The sequence below is a fragment of the Dermacentor variabilis genome, chromosome 3 (genome assembly GCF_050947875.1).
Source record: "Dermacentor variabilis isolate Ectoservices chromosome 3, ASM5094787v1, whole genome shotgun sequence".
Lineage (NCBI taxonomy): Eukaryota > Metazoa > Arthropoda > Arachnida > Ixodida > Ixodidae > Dermacentor > Dermacentor variabilis.
In genome coordinates, this window is record NC_134570.1 from 188,405,746 (window position 1) to 188,419,288 (window position 13,543).

The 13,543-nt window shown below is 46.3% G+C and overlaps 1 protein-coding gene across 1 annotated transcript in view; it reads right to left on the reverse strand.

The window, feature by feature from the left end:
* LOC142574953 (membrane metallo-endopeptidase-like 1) overlaps positions 1-13,543 on the reverse strand; it is a 146,644-nt gene that overhangs the window by 43,783 nt on the left and 89,318 nt on the right. The window contains exon 7 of the mRNA XM_075683936.1: positions 6,934-7,032. Within this exon, the coding sequence (XP_075540051.1) occupies positions 6,934-7,032 (99 nt within the window). The remainder of the gene's footprint in view (positions 1-6,933; positions 7,033-13,543) is intronic.

Here is a 13,543-nt window from a genome sequence, read left to right on the forward strand (position 1 = left end):
TAGGTGCTTGTTCGTTTGCTCTTTCTCATAGATGTCTTCAAGCATGGTAGAGTCGGAAATACCTGTTGTCACCTGATGCTTGTATTCGATGAGTTGTCTTTTTTGTGTGCTGCTGATAATTCATACCGTACCATATCTTGGACACAAGCACAGCATCTGCAATTTTCCATAGTATCCACTCGTCCAGCCCCGTTATATCAAGATTATTCTTTGCACCAGGTGTAGAATTTGCGTCCAGGCATGGCATAATTGTCTCACCTACATGCTGGCTCTGCCGTCATGGTCTTACACTAGCTGAGGATTTGTGGATGTTGACTTGCGGATATGTTTCTCCAGGTATTGGGAGCACAATGTGCAATCTGGAGTAGTTCTTGATTCTAGTCTTTTTTCCAATGTCGATGTAAGCCGACTTATCAGGAAGCGAGAGGACAGACTGGCCGAGAAAGTCTGTAGTGTTGTCGAGGGCTTGTTGCATCATTCTTGATTTCTGTATAAGATAGCTTTCCAATAGACTGTAATACACCATAGGCTGTAGTGTTTATTGTAGTACGCCTGTGTTGTTGGTGTGAGTGGGCCAAATGTACCTCCAACTCTCACCTGGAATTGCAGGAAGTTATTTAATTAATTAATTTATTTAATTTCAGGAAGAATTTCAGGAATCTGTCTTTCAGGAAGTTACTGTTTAAGTGTTCTACCAGAAATGTTTTTGTTCATCGTTCCTCTTCTTATTAGAGTAGCATGAGGTACTGCTGTTAAAAGCCTCTTCACTCTCTTCATTCTTTCAAAGCGGTATTACAAAAATGCCCTCCAATAAAGTTTCTGCTGCTTATGGCCCACTCATATCTGCCAGAAGGGACAACTCTTGAAAAAGGTTTTCTTTGTGCTATGTGTGCGACGTAGTATGAGCATTCATGCCTTGACATTTATACATCTGTAGAACCAGCTTCCTGACAAAGTACTGGCTATACCTGATCATGCTTATTTATGCAGTGCTGTTGAACAATACATATTGATGCAATGAATATTTACACACTCGAATTATCACGAAAGATGGTTGTTTTAGAATTCTGCCCTTTGGTTTCTATTGGTGTTAGATTTTGCATAAGCATGTCCCCCTATACAATAATATTTTGAGGTTTAAGGGTTCAATAAAAGGTGATGAACTAAATCTAAGTGCAAGAGCTTTTTTTTTACCTATGACTCGCATTGAAATGCGACTTCTATGCCTGGCAAATCAACCCCTCCGCTTGTGTTAGCAGCAGAATGCTATAGCAACAGTGGCAGGCGAATAAATTGAAGAACAATATTTTTGTCTATAGATTTTCTTTCTTGCCCTGTATGTAAAATTTTGAATAAGTTTGTCATTGCAAAAAAAGCCCAGCTTGTGGTCCTTTATTGAATAAACCACATATTGTGTATAGTTGAAATGCTGAAATTTGTTCTAAAATCCTGGGGTTGTATGTTCTTGCAAGTAGCATGGTATTTCATTACTTATAAAGAGTAATCACAGCAGATATCGTTATATGGATTTACACACTAATATGTGTGATCACGAACTTATTAGAAACATCTAAGGCATGAATGTTTCTGCACACTTGATCAGCTGTGAACGTGCAAGAACCGCTTGTACTGGCTGAACTGGCTGACTTCACTGCACAGTTTTGATTTACTTTTCTTCAGCGTGTCGTTTTATACTGTTTTATCCCCACAAGAGCAGGCCGTTTGCCTGCTTTTCGCATTGTTGCACGAGTTTTACATGACGGTGCAGGAGGGTACGTTGTCACTGTGCCACTATAGCAAGCAAGTAATTTACTTAATCTACTAGCTGTAGAGTTAATTACCTTTCAAAGCAAGTGCTAATACATATGCAGTAAGGATACAAAGTCCGCAACATAGTCGATGTCTGTTGGTTTCTGTCCAAGAAAAAAAAATTCTCCAGAGAAGAGGTGCACCTTAACGTGCATGTAATATTTTATTCAAGCCACGGATTTAATGCTATCGTAGCAAATTCATTACGATAGCCTACACTTTTGCTCTGTCAAATTTAATAAGAGATAAGCTTTCAACATGCATGGGTAAATTCACGCTTGAAAACCGACAAGAAAATGCAACTGAATGGTACCGCGTTCAGCACAACGTTGAAACTTCGGGTACTTTGCTGTCTTGTCATTTGTCCTTACCGAGGTTGAAATAATTCAAGCTGCTATGTAAGCGCGATTTTCGCATGCTACTGAACGAAAGAAAATTATGACGACCTCGTCGTCTGGTGGGGATCGAACACCTCCTAGTACTGACAACTCCCAAAGGCGTACGAAGCAAGCGTGAAAATGCACTTCATTTGCTGCGTAGCGTGTCAACAAACGCATAGAAACGGGAGAGTGGAATTTGCGGTACAAGTTTTTTATTCTTCCTTCCCGTACGTACCGAATTCGGCAATCCACGTCTCCGCGCATTGCATTTGTTGGGCGAGACGCCATTTCCCAAAACAAACCGGCGAAATAGCTCCGCGATAGCTCTCCGCGCAATTTCGACGGAAAATCGCAGCGATTGCTGCGACAGTGCGACTGTGCGACCAACCGGTTGGTCGCAGCCGAAAATCGGCGAGTCGGCACTGCGACTGCGATTTTCATCGCAACCGATGGAAATCGCACTTCCGGTGCGACGAAAATCGCATCATGTGAAGCAGGCTTGACGCGTCACCTACCCATTTCAGAGCCGGAGAGAAAGTGCTGCGAGCGCGCTCGGCTGCCACTGACAGCTACGACGTCACTACTGGCGCAGCCAATCGCAGGCCTCTCTTTCTTTCTTTCTTTTTCACGCAAGAGCATGGGGTTACGCCGCAGGAGTTTCGGTTTGCAGGCGACATACAGACAGACGGACGAATCCGCCAGTCCATATGGACCTTCTTTGTAAAAACAAATAAACGAAAGAGTTCCGGCAAAACGCCATTTCACGATGACTGTTGACGTGAAAGGGATTTGCATTTAAGAAAGATATCGACACAGCGTATTAATGAACACACCGGCATTTACAATCTGTAGTAATAATTCTAAGATCTCCATTGCTTCGGATCCGTTACTGTTGAGAATAGAAGAGAGAAAAGGCGTGCCATTACCATGAACGTAGGCCTGGGGACACGGTGTTCTAATCTAGCACTCGCATCGAGCAACTGTAACCGACTGACGCGCGGTTGCTTCGTTGTTTTCATTAGGGTGGAGAAAGCTGGGAAGGTTACTTCCGTCCGCGCAGCCGATCGTGGACCCACAACGCTGTCATCACGCCGCCATCGAAGCGTCGCTACCCGAGTCATCGACGCCGCAACCGGAGCCTTGCAGGAAACTGAACCGACGCCTACCGACTTGCAGGTTCTCTTAACCGAAGTCGAGCACAAGGACTGTTGCCTCACTGAAAGCAACGCCAAAATCTAAAAGCTCGTGATCGACGACGACGAATGCGAAGCCGTATCCGCCGAAGCCGTAGAATGCCACGGGAATATCCGCCATACCATCAGGCAGGTTCGTTCCCATTTTTATACTGGCACAACCCTAGGATTCAAACTGACTGCCTGCGCTAGCTATTAAACCGGTAAGCAGGCAGGACATGCAAGAGGAGTGCCCGATGAGAGTACTAACCTGGAGAACGCAGAAACCGCCCGAGCACCAGTTCAGCCAGTCCTACAGAAGCTCTGAACCAAGGCGAAGTTATGGCATCATCACTTTCTGAACAACGACAAGGTGATCGCCGACACGGCCCCCCAGATTACGACCAGAACGTCGGACAAGTTCGAGATGCCCGAAAACAAAACGCTGCCCGAAAAGCTGCCCGAAAACGAAACGTGCAAGCCGTTGAGCCTCGAGCGAGATCAAATACAAATACACCAAGACTTAGCTTGCTAGAAAACCGCCAAAACCGTCACAACTCTTGCTCCTCTCACCCTACACTGCGACGAGCCCGAATACCACCTGAAAGGCAGCGCTCCGAACCACACTTCCGAGAGCAGCACCTCGACAGCGCCAAGACTTTCTGAGAGATCCTTCAACAACAAAAAGGACACGAACGACAATAACCGCCACCAGGATGACTGCTTTGCCTCGGAGCAATACCGCTACGTGCAGCCACCCTGGTCCAGCTCGTCCCAGCGAGAGCGCTATTGCATTGAGGACGTCACAACCCCCACCGGATTAGGCGCGACTGCACGGACATCTCAAACCAAGCTCACATTCATCGACCAGCATAGCCACATTCCACCGACAGTACCGGCAAGTCCACCACTACAAGAAATACCACACAAGTGTAAGTTCGCAGTTAAGGTCGAGCGAAGGCTTGCAGCTTTCCCGGCACTGTTATGATCTGCGGCGGACTACCACGCCGAAGTACCACCCGAGACCTTCTAGGCGTCAAAAATGAAAACGAGATCGAGGACAGAAGATCGGCTCATGGTCCGCAGGTCCAAGAATAAATGGAAGCAACCTCCTCCGGCGCCACCTCCAATCGCTCACGTGCCATCGGGTGACTTATGGGCTTTTGTTCTAACCTGGTGGAACGCCAGCAGCAACCGCCGTCGCCGCGTGCGCGTCAGGCTGTTTCAGATCCAGACAGGCGACGGGCGTATCTGCGAATTCTGCCAATTCGACCACGGCAAGCTCGAAATCTTGATACGCACGTACAGTTTTAGAAGTTCGTGAAGCATTGTGACTCTACGGCGAGAAGAAAGGCGAAAAACCGCAAGAGGACGCTCCTGCTTCAACGCCTTCAGTTCTTGGAAGCTGATTTGAACAGCTCTGGCACTGCAATATATTTACAAATGAGCGAAATGAAGAAGACGACGTGGCACCGCTGTCATCACCAACCCTTTTGTCCGTTTCTCGTGGGCAGAACAGAAGAGGAAATTCGTGGGGCTGCAACCTTCATATGGGGACGAATTAGCAGCGAAGCTGTTTGGGCTGCGTACACGGGCTACATGCATGGGCTGCATTCAATATGAAATCATACATTTTTCCTTTATGCGACACCGCACTACGCCGGCACAAGCGCCGCCGCGGTCGCCTTACCTCCCGTGCATATATGCTCCAAGCCCCGCTGCCTCCGCGCCCCCGACGCACATGGCGTTATAACCGCAGAAGCCCAGGCAACGTGCACAGGCGTCGTCGCCACACTCTTTCCCCTTCTCACTATTTGTCAACAAACAGGATTTAAAACAAAGCGCCGGAAGGCTAAGTTGCGACACTAGGTGCACTTTCTGAAAATTAAATATATAAACACACACACACACACACACACAAACACACACACATATACATAAATACACACACACACACACATATATATATATATATATATATATATATATATATATATATATATATATATATATATATATATATATATATATATATATATATATATATATATATATATATATATATATATATATATATATAGCGCTTGTCAATAACGACTAACTTATGTGGTTCTATTTGGACCCAAGATAAACGTTTTTGGAAGTTGGCGGAGTGCTTGAAGCCTGCTTCGCCCCCGCCACGTGTCGGCCCGATATTGGGCTGTCTCCGGGATCGGCCCACGCATTCCTGTTCATGCGCCGTAATACGGACGTTCATCCGTTCCTTTAAGTTTTATCCCGATGTAACGCAAGGCTTGCGTAATCAGCGCGTGCCCTTGTTAAGTTGTTGCCTAAAAAGCGTATCGTGTCGTGCCTCGTTCGCATGCTCCCCAGCGCAATTTTACACCGATGATGCAAAACGCCTTAATTTTCATTTTGAACGCAGCAGACGCCCGAACAAAACAACAACAAATAAAGCGTAGAACTGTCAAGTGGGCTCGGGAGCGGCCATATGTTAATTTTGTACTGACAAGTTTACTAAATATGCCTCGTTTGTATTATGTAGTAGTTCACGCCATCTTTATTTTCTCTGCTGATGAAAAAAGCGGCAAATACAATGTCTTATACCCTTTGCTTTTCACTACGGCAAACGCTTCCACCGACTAACCAAGCCGAGTCTTGAATGCTTAGTATCTAAGACAAGTTAACTTGCTTTCAAAATTCTGTGAAAAAATCTTGTATCTCTGGAAGCTGAAAAAAAATAACATTGACCGATTTACTTTTCCATAGACTAGGTTTTGTCGCTGCATTCTGAGTGAGCAATCCCACTAAAACGCAAGCGTAACTTGGCCTTGGCTGAATACATTCCGCCGTGAGCGTATTAAACAGCACTTAGAAGGCCCCGAGCAATTTTGTTTCTGTGATAAGGCAGCCAATTGTGCATGGGCAATTTCAGCTTGTGTTACCTAGAGCGATAGATAATGCTGCTCCACATATGCGTAAAGCTAAGGTCTTTCAATGCTTATAGGCTCATGAAACTTCTCCGTAATGATACCACCCGTGTCGTTTTTGTGTTCTCTTCTGCTGTCCCCGTCTTTATTTGCGGTCAATATGATATGCAGTCAGTGATATAGAACACTAAAGCTCAGCGTCTTATCAACAATCAAAATAAAGGAAACCTTCTAAATAGCGAAGTAAGATTGCCGCGTCAGATCTCACAGTGGCGAAGCGACATCACGTGATACAAGTTTCTCGCAAGAACGATTTCAGCACCGGCGCTTCTACTGGTGGCCCTTCGCCCAATGTGGAAGTGTTGCTGATGCCAAGTTAAATGTGAGATCGGAGCTTGTTCCCTCTAGTAGTAGCACTACTGGCGCCTCAGTCACGTACTGAGGGGTCGTCGTTATGGTTTCGTGGTCAGGTCACTTCTCTATGCTCTCCTTCCCCATTGCCACAATTGGTCGAACAAAAAGGAAACGTTGCCTGCCGTCATCACATTGCACCACCGCCATCGCACTGAATACGTACTTTAGAACGCCACATTCGCCCGGACGGCCATTTGCGGTACTAAACTTTGCGCTGGCCTTACTAACCTGATTCCGCCAAGGGTGTCGTGAAATGCGCCAAATCACGAAGCCGATAAGGCAGATTCTTCTCATCTGCTCCCGCCTGAGCTGCCAGCTCTTGCAAGACTGGAAGTATGAAAATAGAAGGGAATTGTATTTAAACATACCGGAAGCTACCAACGTAAAAACAACATTGAGGCAAGGTTGTAATGTAGAAGCAGTGATTTTTGGAGGTTTCATGTATGGTACTAGGCATTAGCAAGAATGGTTGTCGGAAGCACAGCGTCCATTTATACATCTCGTACATAACGTGCTGATACAATTGAAATAATCTCGAAAGGCAACGCTACGGAGAATGAATCAATTTACTTCGTAAGTGCTAGGAGGTTTCCCCGTGATTTTCCGGTCTCCTGGTCCAGCAACATGAAGCGTGGAAGGAACAGGTCGAAATGATTGCCAGCTTAGTTGAAAACTGTTCGGCATTAGCGCTAAGACAACAACCACACGCTGCGAAGAAAAAATAATTCGTTTTAGGCCTGAAGCTTTCCACGTATCCACACAGTATATCTGGAGGTCGTGTGCACCAAGGACCCAGAAGCTGGTGCTGCCGTTTCCGCTGCGCATATGCATTTTTTTATAGCGAGCTGCGCCCATCTCTGCCCATCAAAATGCCTGTGGCCAGTCCTTGTGGTCATCTATATTTCAGCAACTATCAAAGCCAACAGGTCTTATGTATATTTGTGGAGGCGTGCCCAAAGTATCCATAGCGCACATCAGCCAAGCAGTTGCTCATCCAATTGTGCATGGGCCCTTTCAGTTTGTGTTTCCGAGAGTGATGGTGCTGCTCCGTATATGCGCAAGGCTAGAGTCTTTCAATGCTTTTATGGTCACGAAACTTCTCCGTAACGCTAAGGGAGAGCTTCATATGGTCACCGCGCCTTCCGCGAGGCAGCGCTAGGGGTCATAATAGGGGCAGCGACGAAGGCCCGCGAACGTGTGGCGCGTGTGCAGCCGCGAGACTACAGGCGGGACGCGACGCCGGTGGTGTGGCAGCTACTGTTTTCTTCGATGATTTTGCCTTCGATCACTAGCAAGTGCAGTGCATGTGACGCGCTAATCTGAGATTCCGAAGACTTGCTGTGTGACGGGTTGCCGCTCTGGCTACAGAGGTACGCACGAAAAAGCCTCGCCATGTCTGTCTGCCTAGTGACGCCGAGCAGCGTGAAATATGGAATCGGGCGATACCACGGCAGGAAAACGATGGCTTTAGCTTCGACTCCGAGCGAGTCCGTGTCTGCGAGAAGCATTCAGATCCTACGGATATTGTTCAGACTGACGAGTTTGTGGTTATTTGAATGCAAACACACTATGTTCCTCAATGTATCTTAAGTTTTATCATACTATCGTTACATACAAGATCCTATACATTTGTGAGGTTCTGCTGCTTTTTAGAAAGGTCTACTCATCTATGTCCCAATTGCGTTTATTTTGTACACGTTGCTTCATGCTTCCGATCACTGCGCACATGTTGTTCAATGTATGGCCACTCCCAGCTTGTCGTATTGTGGTAGTTAGGGAACAGCCAGCATGTGAGCACTTAATAAAAAGATTTCATATATTTCCTTATACTCACCAGCGTCTTCGTCGCCACTGCGTGACAAAGGTTAAATAAATGGCCCATGTAGCAAGAGTGTTCAGCTGTGCTTTGCCACCTCCACAAGTGTCAGCAAAAAGTGATTCTTAAACTGTCGGTGTTTTCGTCATGTGATCGCTTCTGTAGCGCGCTTCAGCTCGTAAATGTTCTTCAAATACCGCCAAAACGTATGACTTTCAGCGTCAGTGAGCTTGCAGTATTTTGTTGCAAGGTAAGCGCCAGTCATAAGCTTATGTACATAGTCTTATGCACTTTGACAAAAGCAAGGACTCGGCCGATACGGCCGCAATCAGAAAACGAATGCTACTGACCGCCACGGTAGACCTTCCAGTGTCATGCATACTGCAGACAAGTTGCGGTGAAAATAATGGCAAAGTAATGCGCAGGCTGGGCGCATGTAGGAAAACATCCTGTTTATAATGAGCAGCGAGAGAAAGTAAGCGGGCTGTTCAGGAAACAGCCGCTAGCAAGGTTTACTAGCGGCCAGCGTCAATCACGCGGGGTTATTAGAGTCTGGATGTTGCAGCCAAGCTTTCTGGTAACAACAAATGGACAGTCAGCGGTGCGCATTTGCTGAACACTGCAAAACGCTTGACAAGATTGACTTCAACAAGGCTGTTGTGCTGGAAACCGAGCCATATCCAAGCAGGAGGCTGCTTCTTGAGTCGCCGCACATTCAGGAAACACACGGCAATGTTAATCGCTCCTCGGGGGAACCTTCCTTTGTCTTACTCCCATGGCTTGCGTTCATTGACCCAGCGGTTGTCCACACGTGGGTTTAAAAAGCCACGCTGCACCTCTCCCGCAAGCACACCATGAAGAAGGAATCGAGCCGGTTTCGAAACGTCGGTGTTCACCTAAAAAAACTTTGTTTAAATGTTTACTTTTATCGTGTCTTAAATAATGGGTTAAGTAGCGTCCACACTATGCACAAATATCAGCCCCCGAAAACGCAAATAGGAAAGAATGTCAGCCAGTTTGCCGAAAAACAGTCGCTGCGAACACTCGCGCGGCGGTTTTGTGCCCGCTCCTCGACACCTGCGCCACTAGCAGCATGCGCTGTCCCTATATGAAACTTTAGCCGGAGTTTCGTGACCACAAAACGAATTGAAAGACTCAGGTAAGGCTCTCCATCTTCAAAAGAAATCGTCAGAAACAAGAAACTGTTCTGAGCTGCAAGTTGTACGAAAGCAGTATTACGTGCAATTTTCTAACTGCAACAGAGGCGTCACCTTCAGAACACCACGTTCAAGCACAAACAAGTTTCTGCTGGGGCATACCGTGCATTGCATCGATATGTTTCGGGAGCATGCATGAGCGTAATATGAAAACAAAGAGAGAGAGAGAGAGATGAAGAGGAAAGGCGGGGAGGTTAACAAGATCTCAGTCACCGGTGTGCTACCCTACACTGGGGATGGGAGATAGGGTTTAGAAAGAAGACAGAGAGGAAAGCGATAAAAAAAAGACAAGCACACAAAAAAGGCGTTCCAGTTAAAGACGTTCACAAAGGCCGGTAGATCGCAAAAAGCGTAATAGTGTTTGCACGGCCTTCTTCTGTGACGGTAGGTCCTTTCGATGGTGTAAAATTCTTTTTTCCGATAGCGGTTGGTCGACCAGCTGGTCAAGTTTGTGGCGAAGGCATTCCCCTGTGGACTGTACTGCTGGCACGTGCACAAAATATGTTCAATCGATTCTTCATGGCCGCAGTGGCCACAGGTTGCGGTGTCAGTCATCCCTATGCGGAATGCATAGGCTTTGGTAAAGGCAACGCCCAACCACAGTCAATATAAAAGCGTGGCGTCTCCACGGCGAAGCTGTGACGGCGCTCGAAGACTTAGTGTTGGATTAAGGGAGTACAGTTGAGTATTTCTTAAATGTGGCTCATTCCATTGCGACGTGGTGCATTGCCGAGCGAGCAGGTGGAGTTTCCGTGCTGCGTCAGTTCTAGAAAATGGAATTGGTGCGTGGTGCTCCTCAATATCGGCTGAGCGGGCAGCTTGATCGACCCGTTCATTACCGATAATCCCGCAGTGACTTGGAAGCCATTGGAAGGTTATTTCATGGCCTGCATCACTTATATGGTGTAACGTCTCGGTAATGTGAAATATTAGCTATTCGTGCAATCCACGTCGTAAAGGTGACAGGAGAGACTGCAGTGCCGCCTTCGGAATCGCAGAATACCGTCCACTTGTGTGGCGGTTCATCACCAATGTAATGGAGGGCAGTAAAGAGCGTTGCCAGTTCTGCTGCCGTCGACGTTGTCGCATGAGTCGTCTTAAATTTGATTGTTGTAACTTTCGCTGGTATCACGATTGCGCCGCGGAGCTGTTTGGCAGGACAGATCCATCAGTGTAGATATGCGTAGAGTCGCGGTAGCTCTCGTGCAAAAATAGTGGCGTGAGCTATTTAAGGGCTGGTGACGATAGATCAGCTTTTTTCGCAATGCCAGGTATTGTGAGGTTGATTTTTGGCTGAGCGAGGCACCATGGATGAATCGTAGGTCTCGCAGCCGGAGTGAAACAAGCTGGCAATGATTCATCATATGCGGTAATCGCTTGGCTGAAAGATATGCGAGGTCTGTCCACTGGTAGAGAGACTAAGTGGTGACTAGGAGTCCTGGCTAGATGTCTTATATGGGTCCTGAGCACTTCAACTTCGATGTGGGTCTTGACAAGGTGGGCTCTAGCGATTGTTATCGCAGCCACTGTTGAACCACTCTGAGGCAGGCTTAGACAAATTCGGAGCGCTTGGGCATGAAGACTTTGTATTGTGCGTAGATTCGTTTTACCTGCGTTGCTTATTGCTGGCAAGCTGTATCGCAGAAAGCCGAGAAAAAGCACCCTGTACAGTTGTAACATGGCACTTGTCGACATTCCCCAGGTCTTGCCAGTGAAAAACTTGGAACAGGTGGCAGATGCCTGTCAACCGTTTTTTCACGTATGATACGTGAGGGCTCCATGACGAGTCCCTGTCGATTATGACACCTAGAAACTTGTAAGTCGAACCCGTCATATTATTTGGCCATTTATCATTGCTTTGTAGTTTTTCATGGGTTTACACGTAAATGGCTCAAGTGCGCATTTCTCGGAGGAAATTTCCAGGCCTCGATTACGGAGGTAGATAGCAGTTTGGGTAGCGGCTCTCTGAATTCTCGCTCGCAACTGTAGGCGTGTTACTGCAGACGTCCATATGCAGATGTCATCCGCGTACATTGATAGCCTGACTGTGGTTGGCACATGCTCAAGGAGAGAAATTAGGCTTAGATTAAATACCACAGGGCTAACTACGCCGCCCTGGGGGACGCCGCGGTAGCTATAATGTAGAGAAAAATGGCCTTCCTCGGTGCTTACAAAAAAGGATCGTATGGAGAGATAGCTCTGTATCCATTGAAACATCCGACCACGCACTCCTACCTCTGCGAGAGCGTATGAAAACAAAGGCCTTAAACTGATTATACGTTGCAACTCCCGCGGTTGCTATCCAAGTTACAACAAAGTGAAAAGGAAAAAGCGCTGTAATAATCACCATATAAGCAAACATTTTTAGTCCTATGTTATTTAGAAGGAAATACGCAATTATTATTTGATTTGAAAACATTTATCAAGAAAAATATCTTCTACTCTACATTTGTGGCACCTTATAGTCGTTGCGGAGGCCGCACGGGATAAATTTCAACGTATCTAAAATAACATCAGCTAACTGCGCTCCGTGTTCCTCTCATTGGTACTTTTGAATTGCTGCGTCATTTAACTTGAGTTGGTAAACAATTTGCTAGGCCTCCCTTTTTTTAGAGACAACTATCGCTGTTAATGAGTTTCATGTTCAACCTGTTTTATAAATAACCTTTAGAGGGTCTAGTTTTTTTTAGCTATTAGTATTTCGAAGGCAAGAGCCGCATAACGGTTCTCTCGGTCATCAACGAGTAGATAACTTGAGAATACGCTCACTTGCATGACTGAAAAATGCCGGGCAAACTGAAGCGAGAAGCGGTCGCAGTTTAGCTTCGGAGATGCGTATGGCGTCAGACACTAATGCGTGGCACTATTGCATTAAGTTTAATTACCCAGCTTTCTTAATTATTGGCTGAGGACCCCAAGTATACGCCGATTTCATGAGCACTTTCAGAAACCACCGTTCGAGTTGTTTCCTTTACGATACGTCTCACGTAGTCCTTTTTACCGGGTTACAAAGAATGCCGGCAAAATATTAAAAAAATGCGTTCGGTGAGCAAGGTCGGCTGCATCGTGACTGGCGCCGACGAAGCGGCAGGACGTTCTTTTTCTCATCGGCAGCGCTCGGCCAGCAGCATGCATTTTCGCCGTCATCCGACGGGAGCCGACCTTGTTCACCGAACGCACGCTTGATAGCAGCACGATACCAGTGCGCAAGCGCTCGGTCACGTGGCTTTTCTCATATTTCGCGGGCTTTCTTTGCAACCCGCTAAACCCGCTACTTGAGACGTATCGTAAAGTAAACAACTCGAACGGTGGTTTCTGAAAGTGCTCATGAAATCGGCGTGTCAGAGAGGTCCTCAAGCAATAATTAAAAAGTTGACTAATCAGTCATATAAGATGCCAAAACAACGATACCAAGGACAGCATAGGGGAAATTATCGGCAGTTTTTTATTGAACCAAGGAAACGACCACTAACGGGAAATGAAAGTATATACATATATAGGATATGGGAACAACACCTAGTAACATTCATTTTCGGTGCCGACGACCGGGCATAAGGATGCTGCGCTTAAGTTATTGCTTGCTTGGTGGGTACATTTCTATAAGATGCTTACTTTACCTCCGCCTTGCGTGCATGAAATGTAGCTTGCATAATATCCAGGACAGATTTATCGATATTGTTGACGTGAATGTATAGTTACAGGGAAGGTTCAGTATGCGGTGAATAAAAATAATAGATATTCATATCAGGCAATGAGTTTAACCATATGTTTACAAATGCAAGTCACAGACCAATATAAATGTGAT